The sequence below is a fragment of the Castanea sativa genome, chromosome 12, assembly GCF_040712315.1.
Source record: "Castanea sativa cultivar Marrone di Chiusa Pesio chromosome 12, ASM4071231v1".
Taxonomy (NCBI): Eukaryota; Viridiplantae; Streptophyta; class Magnoliopsida; order Fagales; family Fagaceae; genus Castanea; species Castanea sativa.
Genome location: NC_134024.1, coordinates 12,293,006 through 12,303,012, shown reverse-complemented (window position 1 = coordinate 12,303,012; position 10,007 = coordinate 12,293,006). Strand labels below are relative to the sequence as shown.

General features: G+C 33.5%; 1 protein-coding gene across 11 annotated transcripts; it reads left to right on the top strand.

The window, feature by feature from the left end:
• Positions 1-229: 229 nt before the first annotated feature.
• LOC142618427 (uncharacterized) lies at positions 230-9,263 on the top strand. 11 transcript variants are annotated; one of them, XM_075791366.1, is made up of 9 exons: positions 230-1,294; positions 1,462-1,532; positions 2,342-2,448; positions 2,535-2,591; positions 5,755-5,805; positions 6,779-6,855; positions 8,152-8,253; positions 8,343-8,449; positions 8,895-9,263. In XM_075791366.1, the coding sequence occupies exons 4-9, from the start codon at positions 2,589-2,591 to the stop codon at positions 8,927-8,929; spliced, it is 375 nt and encodes a 124-aa protein (XP_075647481.1). In that variant the 5' UTR covers positions 230-1,294; positions 1,462-1,532; positions 2,342-2,448; positions 2,535-2,588; the 3' UTR covers positions 8,930-9,263. The 11 variants fall into 11 exon arrangements, 7 of the variants coding, with proteins under 7 accessions (XP_075647481.1, XP_075647478.1, XP_075647476.1 ...); XM_075791363.1 differs by having other exon boundaries at positions 8,152-8,264; positions 8,346-8,449; XM_075791361.1 differs by having other exon boundaries at positions 8,152-8,264.
• The last annotated feature ends 744 nt before the right edge of the window (positions 9,264-10,007 follow it).

Below are 10,007 nucleotides of genomic sequence, written 5' to 3'. Positions count from 1 at the left end.
ACATTAGACATGATTAGATCATGAAAATCGACCTTCAAAGACTCAATTTTTAGGCCCAAAATCAACTCTTTTAGATTCGAGATGTTACTAAAAAATATAGTTTTGTAACCGTGTCTACTAATTATATTGTTTGAAAATTATTATTAATTTCTGATTTTGATAAAAAAATAACTCGTCAAAATTAAGGAGTACACATAAATAGAAATAGAGAGAGTTGATGAAATCAAGACAGAGGTGATGAATACACGGAGAAGGAAACAGAAAAAGAGAGAGGAGACGAAGACACGGAGAAGAAGAGAACGCCTCTCTGTTTTTCTCACTAAGATCAGAATTCATTCGCCATTTTGATTTTTCCAGCGAGAGAAGCAGAAGAAGGCAGATGATACCGACTTCAGCGTCAAGAACGAAAAAGTCCCCTTTGCCCACAAACAACGTCTCCGATGAGTTCTATTCTTTCTCTGATATTTTTAGATAAATTAGATCTGTTAATAGATTTTTTTTCAGTTCCATTGTGTTCCGTGGCTTATATAAATTAGACACAACGCTATCCTAAAAAAAACTATGAAAACTTCAAAAGATCAAGTGTTGCACTCACTATGAAAATGAAACACTGTACTGTCCACTTAAATTACGTTATCATCCACTATTTCCATTCATTCAACAAAAACAGGCAAAAGAAAAGGAAACTCTTCCCCTGTTCATTCTCTGTTTGTTTCGTTTCTGCAACTCCATACACACAAGGTCTGTATAGCGTTGTTAATTTTACTGTTTCGGATACTAAATCTGTGTAGTTTACCAAATTTGGTCTGCTTTCGTTCCATTTGTGTTTTCCGTTTCAAAACAACAGACATAGGGAAAAGAAAATCCAAAATGGCAAACCAATTTTGCCTCTTTAGAAATTGCAACTGTCAAATTCTCCCATTCAATCAGACACACACGGATGAACCCTTTCCTCCACCAAATTCCTCACGCATATTTATTCCTTATTAATTGTTGTTGCTCTCTATCAATTGGTAAGCCCTATATCTTCTTCTAAATTTCATTGACTTCTTATGCATTTCATGCATCAAAGTAAGGTATTTCCATGCTCATGCATAATGATTAATATAGCATTAGTCGAAAACTTGGGTAAGTAGATTTTCATATGAATGTTTGGATTGTGAAAGGGAAGTTAGTCCTACCCATTGCATTTGGGCGTAAAAATTTGACAGAATCAAAATATGTTGTTGTTCTTGACAGTAGCAGGTTTACTTATGCACTTGAAGTGTTCGATAAAATGCCTAGAAGATGCAAGGTTGGTTTTTATTGGGATGCTTTGGTCTCAAATTAACGTCTCTAATTTTTTGTTTTGAGAATTTTTCCAGAGAAATATGCCAAATTTTTGAGGGGCTCATTTACATTGTTGCTTCTCAGTAATTTTGTATTTTCAATGACATTTTTTTCCCTCACGTGCTAATGTAGATCTATCATCTCTGCTTTGGCTTATAAGACAGTTGGTAGCTATTCAAGAAGAGCTACTTGATTAATTAAAGGTCAGGCCAGCCTAATTTTTCTTTGTTGCTTTTATTTAAATTTGTATCTCTTTATCATTTGTTAATGTTTGATTAAAAAAAACTTTAAACAAAAACAGTTTAAAAAAAGATGGGTTTAGTATTTTTCTTTGAATTCTTTGGTCTCAAAATATCATCATTACTTTTTATTTTTCTTTTTCTTTTTTTAATAGCACTAGCAGTATTGCCCTATTGAAAACAGATGTGTTTAGAAAAGGCCTAGGAGAAGATATAACTATGAGAAATTTAGAAAATACAGCTACTGATTGGCTAATCAAGTTTCAAGAAAGAATAATATCATCAAAAAAAATTTAGTGTAAAGTGTGTGCTCAATACTTGATATATATTTTTTCTTAACATTTAGAGTTATGTTTGGGTGTGCTTTTGTTTTAAATGTTTAGCAGAGATTGATGGGGTAGATGGCAATGGCAAGGCCAACATTAGATTTTTTTGAATCGTTTTAACTTTTATTCAATTTTAAAGTCAATTTGATTTCTAAAGTAAATTTGTAAAGTCAATTCAGCATTAGATATTTGGCTTTTAGTTTGAGTATTATTGGTTTCTAAAGTCAATTTGTATTTTAAGAGTGTGATATGCAGAATTTGTAAATTTGATTGCGTATGTTTGTCAATATAATTCATAGTAGATAAAACACGTCCTCCCCACTCTTTCTTTTCTCTAATTTAGATTTCTCTCTCTGCACCGCTAAAACAATTCTTATGGTCCCTAAAAATCAAACTTTTGGGTATTGGATTTGGGTTGTAAGTTTTGTATCATACTAGTTTTTATAGGTTGGTTGAATTGTGGGTTACGTTGCAAAGCCAGCCATTTCAAAGTGAACAATTTGCAATCCTAACGGCTATTCTAGCATCCTGCAGAACAGGGGGTGTAGAAATAGGTACGTAACATGTAGTTTCCTTTATCTAATTATCTTAGGGTACAACTTATTTTAGTGCTAAAATGTGTCATCTTCTAATTTTGTAGGATTATAGTTGCTATGCTTATAGTCTTTGAGAGAATTGAGGATACTTTCAATTTATGGTATGCAATTTTTGAACACAACACAAATAAGTTGATTTTTCATATAGTCCTGTTCTCTTGCATTTATTTTTGGATTCTTGACTCTTTTTTTTTGGACAAGGCTACCACTGTATAGTGAAGCAAAGTTGGCAATCTTTATATATCTTTGGCATCGTAAAACAAAGGCATGCATTTGACATCTTGAACTTGCAGAACTATTTTCTTTAATTAACTTATACATTCCTAACAGTTTCTTTGACATAACAATTTTTAATTGTTTCCAGGGAACATCATATGTTTATAATTCTTTCTTTCGGCCTTATGTAGCTAAACCTAAAGGGGAAATTGATCTATGAAGCACGGGTGTGTTTCGAGATTCGGGTGTGGGTGCGAGAGCGGGTGCGGGACTCGGCAATTTTTGAAAAAGTAGGGTGCGGGTGCGGGTGCGGCAGGGTGCGGCGATTAAAAAATTATTAAAAATATTTTTATTTACATTTTTAATATATTGCTAAACATACTTTTTTCACATTATATAAATATATACCAAATTTAAGAGCAATAGTAAATAATAACTAGAATACAGAGAATGAGAGAGAGCCTAGCTGAAGAGTAAAGGCAGAGAGTGGGAGAGAGGCGCAAGAAAAATGAAGAGGGAAAGGGCTGGATCTTGGTTTTTTTTTCAAACGGTGCGTTTGCACACTTTTTTTTTTGGCCAAGTTAAACGGTTACGCACCTTTAGTTTTTTTTTTTTTTTTTTTGAATTTCGGCCGGTATTTGCCAATTTCGGCCGGTATCGGGCAAATTTCGGCTAGTATCGGGCAGATTTCGGCCGGTATCGGTTTGCGCCCGATACGGACCAATTTGGGCCGAATTGGCCTGATTTCGCGTGCGTCGGCCCAAATCGGCGCCGTATCGGCGCGAATCGCGCCGAGAAAATTATTTTTTTAATGCCCAACACGGCACGGACGTGCAAGCAGCGGCATCGCCTGCGTGTCGTCGCGTCAGGCCGCGTCGGACGCGGGTGCAGCGGCCCAAACGCCGCACCCGTGCTTCCCAGAAATTGATCACACCTTATTGGAGTTGAGAGTTAAGGCTGGGGATATTGCAATTTTGTATTGGCAAAAGGTTGTGAGTTTTGGCCAAACATGGTTTTTTGAGATTGTACAGTATGTTTCATCTCATTCAGCATCACGGCCTAAATCTGATAAGGTATCCATTGACAAAGAAAAGTAATATCTGCTCTAGGGATCAAAAATAATTTGTTTAGTGCATTCTACACTGTATTCTTTTGATGGTAATTGTTAAAATTGGGATAAGAATGTTGATTACTCATTCTTTGGCCTTAAGCTCATTAAGTGTATACTTGATCCTTATACATCAATGTTTTTTGTGGGGGGGGGGGGGGGGGGGGGGCTTTCATATGGTTTAGCACTGAACTTAAGTAGTTGGAGTTAAGGCATTGTTGCGTAAGGCAAACTTTATTTGTTAAGACAAGGTACTGAGATTGTATTTAACTAAATTTAGAGTAACTTTGAAATCTGAAAATGTAATATTCTTTATCCAAAGTTTATTATCTCATAGATTTTAGTCAATATTTCATAGATTATGAGTTTTGAATTGTGAAATCTTAAAGTATAATGTTCTTTGTACAAAATTAATTACTTTGTAGGCTATGACGGAAATTAATTTCCTAAGAGATTCCAGTGTGTTGGTGTTTATTATGGTATTCCAGAGACTCATAAGCTGCAAAAAAAACACCATTCAAGAAACCCATAACCTTTTTTTTTTTTTTTTGCTAAACAAGAAACCCATAACCTGTACCAACAAACAATAGTTAGCACATATATCTCTAACTAAGATTACCTCCAAAAAATAATAAAAAACAATCTCTACTAATCATAATTCAGCTTCCAAATTGGTTTGTAATAAAATTGCAATATAACTTATAATACCTAGAGCAATTTTCATGTGAATTGGAATTATAGGAGAGAACACATTATATGAGTTTGTAATGATACTATTAATATTGAATAGAGATGAGTCCAAAGGGACTATTCTTTATAAAGGTTGCCTTTTAATATGTCTTCTTGATGGTCTATATATTATCTAAATTACAGACCTATTATGTACTAACTCGACTTTGAAAATTAGTCCCAAATGTTTAGATAATGATGATTCTCACTGTAATAAATTATTATTTGTTTCTTTGAAGATATTCGATGGTTTTGAAGATATTGCATTTTTGCATGCAAAATAGCGAAGCATTCTAGAGAATTCCCTTCATTCAAACTAATTTGAACGCAATGAAAGTAATAAAAGTGGTGGTTGCTCATTTCATATGTTCCTCCAAGTGGTCTATTGGAGAATGGAAGTACATACTTGATGGGATTTGAAGAGAGTAATGTTTAAAATTTTTAGGAGATATTGGATACTATATGCTTAAATATACTAAATTATTTAGGTTTGAATGTATGTAGTAGAAATATGAGAACTAAGTTTATGTTGGATGCAAAGATCGTTAATATGTAAAATAATCCAGTGCATTACGCAGGTTAAACACTAGTCATATATTAAAGCAGAAACCTCATACGAAAATGCATAAGGTTCTACATATGGCGCAATAATAGAGTAGTTTTGCAAAAACATGGGCTCGGATTAAAAATTAACAAAAGGTTTTGTCCAAAATCAAAGTTCATAGCAGGCCCAAGCCCATTTTCAACCCCAGCCGAACTCCAATAAGTAATAATAACTAGAATTAACGCCAGGCCCAGGCACAATTAACATGGTGGCTTTGAAGTTCTCCCTTATAAGTTATAACACAATCCTCTCCTCTTCATGTCTCCTATTACAAAAGCCAAACGTTCTCCTCAATTACACCAACTCATCACTTTCTACCTCTAGCTATACTGAGTTCCGACCTTTCACTCTCAATTTTAAAGCAATGACTTCAAAGGGCCTCAAATACATGATTGAGATGTTCTCTATGCTTGGCATCAATTTCACCAGGTCCGTAAATCTCTCTAACTCTGTTTCTCTTAAAAATAAAATGTACCCTTTTGTTTCCATAGACAGTCATAGTAGCACTTCAAAGATTTTTTCAGAATTTTTTTTTTTGCCAAGACTAAATGGAATTTGAACTTTGAGTTTCCATGTGGCCTTTTAACATTCTGAATGATGATTCCAGGAATTGAGGACTAACCGACCCAGAAGATCAACCTCAAGGCAAACAGTCAAGGTAAAAAAATAACCTACTTTTGAGTTATTTATTATATTATATAATTTTTCTTTTTACATGGTGTAGTTAAATTCTTTAAAAAAAATTCGGTTAATTTTTTAATCCAGATCCATCAATATCCAAATTTATGTAAATAGAAATAGATCCCATAGATTAAGGATTGAAGCCAAACACATAATTTGCTCGTGAAATATAAAAACCGAGAAACAATTACTTGAAAGTATCAAGAAGATTAATGCAAAGGCTTGAGTTGAGTTTCTTTTGGTGCGGGTAGTTGTCCAAGGCTCCAAGTAATTGGCAATGATCTTGGGTCCAGGTAACATTAGTCACGTAAAATATGTGTAAGGACATAGCTAGAAATTTAAGACTCTTAAGGTAGCCTGTGCAATACAACATGTGCAGAGGTACATGTGTTCACGACTTTTTCTGGATGTTGAAGAAGCCACAAAATTTTCTGTGTAGATACTAGATACAAGTAACTTTCCTATCCATGGCTTAACATTTGCAAAGTCCAAAATTAACTTTGCTATTCATGATGTATATATTCCACTCCATGTCTTCCCTACTCAAAATTTTCATGTGTTTTATGGTTGCCTTAGAAATTTTTGTAATTTTTTGTTCTAGGTATGTGTATATATATTTGATGGATATGTTCTAGGTATATTACAGCTTGCCAGAACTATCTGGGGGGATGCCATGACTGGCTCTGCTGCTCTAGTTTTTGCAGTCTGAGCAAAGGATTGTCCCTACATTTTTCTTACTTATCAAAAAAAAAAAAAAAATATTACAGCTTGCCAGATGCATATTATCAATTTGGTTGTTAATACTTAGGCTCTATAAAGATTCTTTAAACTTGAAAATTGTTAATATTAGTTCTTATCCTTCCAATCTTTGGACCTTTTTCTTTTTAAATTTTGTTTGGATCATGGTCCCCAAAGACTCAACAAATTTCCAATAATTGTATTGTTTGTAGTTGCACTCATCTCAGTTGTGCATCAACTATTGCTCAAGATGGGAGGGTTGGCATGCCTATCCACTGAAGGTTACTAGGTTCGTGTTTTTTGTTCTTAAGTTTAGTCAAGCAGCCTAAAAAATTTGTGCAACTAATAATTCTTTAATTTTTTTTTCTTTTTTTTTTATAATTATTTTAGTTCTAGACTTTGAATCAGTTCAAATTAGAAATTGCAACTTAGCATATGACATTCTTTGAATATGTTTGAAAAAATTACTGCCAAATTTTTTCACTAACGCTACTTATCTTGACTATGTGAAATTCTTTTTTAATTTATTAGTTCTCCAACTTGGATCATGATTTTAACAAAGTTGATCTATGGACTCACAGAGTCTCCTTTTTAAAATTTTCTTTTAGGCCTTAACTACATTACTACAAAGGCAATTTTTCAATAACTAATGACATATTTGCAACACTTGGATTGAAAATTCATGGTGGCAAAAATGCCCCTTATGTGTAGGACATTTTCAGGGTATTAGGTCTTGGTATGTATTCAGTAAATTCTTGAGAAATACATAATGAGAGTTCTAAGTAGAAGACTTGGTCTTGGTGCCAAAGGATGTATTTCTTAGTGCATTTGGCCATAGATAATGTATATTAGAAGCCTCAAGGGTGCTGAAAACTCATTATAAATGTATCCTTACACTTCTATTAATAAGTTGAACAATGGTGAGATATCACCCCTTTCATTTTCTTTATAAAGATAGTTGTGGTTAAAGAAAATTATCTTCCTTCTCAACTCTATTCCATAGTGATACAATGATTAGAAAATTATGGGTTGGGCATAATTTGGTGTATCTTTGTTGTAATTAGCTGAAAGATTCAAGAATTACTTGGAAGAATGTACTTCATAATGATTTGGCAATTTAAGGGAATTTTTGCCCCATGTTGATGAAATATATAGTTTTGAAATCTATTTCTCAAACCATATATTCATTGCTAGATAGGAGTTAGGTTAATACTCACAAACCAAACCAATTATATACTCGCTCTCTTTCAAAGGATGTGAAAATAATAATTGTGTAGGTAACTTAACCGAAATAATTAAATAGTTGTGAATTCACTCACGCAACACACATATTCTTAATTATGTTATAGTATTTATCAAAAAAAAAATTATGTTATAGTAATTCACGTTTCTTTTTTATTTTCCTCTTTTTTAATATATAATATAATTAATGCTAATTATGTAAATATTATACCACAAGATTTTTTTTTTATCGATCATAAAAATTAGTTAGAAATTATTTCAAAATAAAATTATAAATTATCCATGCATCGTGTGGGACATCATCTAGTTTGTTCAAATTCTAGTGTTGTTGGGTATGCTGTAGACAAGTGCTACAAGATTCATGGCTATCCTTCTGGATACAAAGCCAAGGGAAAGGGTCACTCGGCAAATCAAGTTTCATTCCTTTCAACCAACTCTGGAGATGGTATGGAAGAGGTCACCACAGTGACTCTCACTTCATCTTAGTGCCAACAACTTATGTCCATGCATTCATCTCATAGCATGACATCACAGCAGGTGCAACCTGGTTTGGAGCCAACTCTTGGGACATCGTCAAGCAGCCACCCTCATCACTCAGCCTCCCAATGCATCTCAGTTTTCTATTTCTTTCAATACAGCAGGTACTGTATCTGTGATTGAGAATAATGGTACTGTTTTTGTGATTGAGAATAATGATTAAAATAAAGTTACCTCATTGGATAAACTACTCCACTTTGCTTACATACTTCAATTAGCCTAGATCATTCAGTTTTTCCATCAAATCTTGTTGTCCCTACTGACATTTTCCCACAAGATTGGATTATTGACAGTGGTGCCACTGATCACATGGTTCACTTTATTTCCTTGCTCACAAAAATAACCTCAGTTGCCCATATATTTGTCAAACTTCCTAATGGTGAATCAGTTTTGGTTACTCACATTGGTCAAGTTCAACTTTCTTCTGATTTAATGCTTGATAATGTTCTGTGTGTGCCCTCCTTTTCTTTTAACCTCATCTCTATTGGTAAATTGACACATCATTTGAGGTGCTGTTGTATTTTTTTGTCCCATTTCTGTTTTGCTCAGGACTTACTGCAATGGAAGACGATTGGATTGGGTAGAAAGTATCAGGGTCAGTACATCCTACAGCAAACCAACTCTGAGCAGCTTTCTGCACCAATTTAACTGTCATCTTTCTTGCCTTCTGTCCTCTCCATTCCTGGTGTCTACTCTCCTCAAACAGGTTCTGCAAACTTTGTCTTTCTCAGCTTGTAATGCTTCTAGTGTTGATAATAAGTCCATGCTTTGGCATAAAAGATTAGGACATCCATCTGTTTCTAGAATGCACATAGTGAGTTCTATGAATTCCGATGTATCTTTCTCTGCTTCTGATTTACCTCTATGTACTATTTTCCCTTTGGCAAAACAAAAAAGACTTCCATTTCCTAATGAAAATCATGTTTGTTCTTCAATTTTTGATCTTATTCATTATGATATCTGGGGCCCTTTTTCTGTACCTTCTTTGAATGGATTCAAGTATTTCCTTACTATTGTTGATGATTGCAGTAGATGTACTTGGGTCTATTTAATGAAATACAAATCTGATACACAGAAAATCTTACATTCTTTTTTTAATTTTGTTGAAACTCAATTTCACACTAAAATCAAGTTAAAAAAACCCGTGTTTGCATTTGTATGAATAGATTAATTAAGCCATTTGTTTAAGGATCAGTTGAAGCTTTTATCTAGGAGGAGGATGAAATATGAATTGCTCAAAAATGATAGAGAAGTCTCATAAGTCTTAAAAGCTGATTCACATAAAAATCAATAGATTCCATTGTGATTGAGATCAAAATACAATACGATGATTCTAATATATGAATTCGTGATTATTCAAATATGATAAATTTAATTTAATACCTAAAAAATTATAAATATATAATCCAGAGACTTTGAACCTCTAAAGTCTTAAAAGAGAGTTTTGGAGACTTCGTTTTCCTTATCTAGGGTTTTTAGAGTCTCTCTTATGAACTTTTCAATTTAGATAAATTATTTCTAATTTTTCACAATAAAGTTGAATAGACTTATAATGTGTTAGAATCTTGACATACGAGTGAAGAATTCAAAATTCATATAATTGAATAGGAGACATCAATATCTAACGTTGTATACACAAGGTCTTCGTTGCTCATGGGGTGA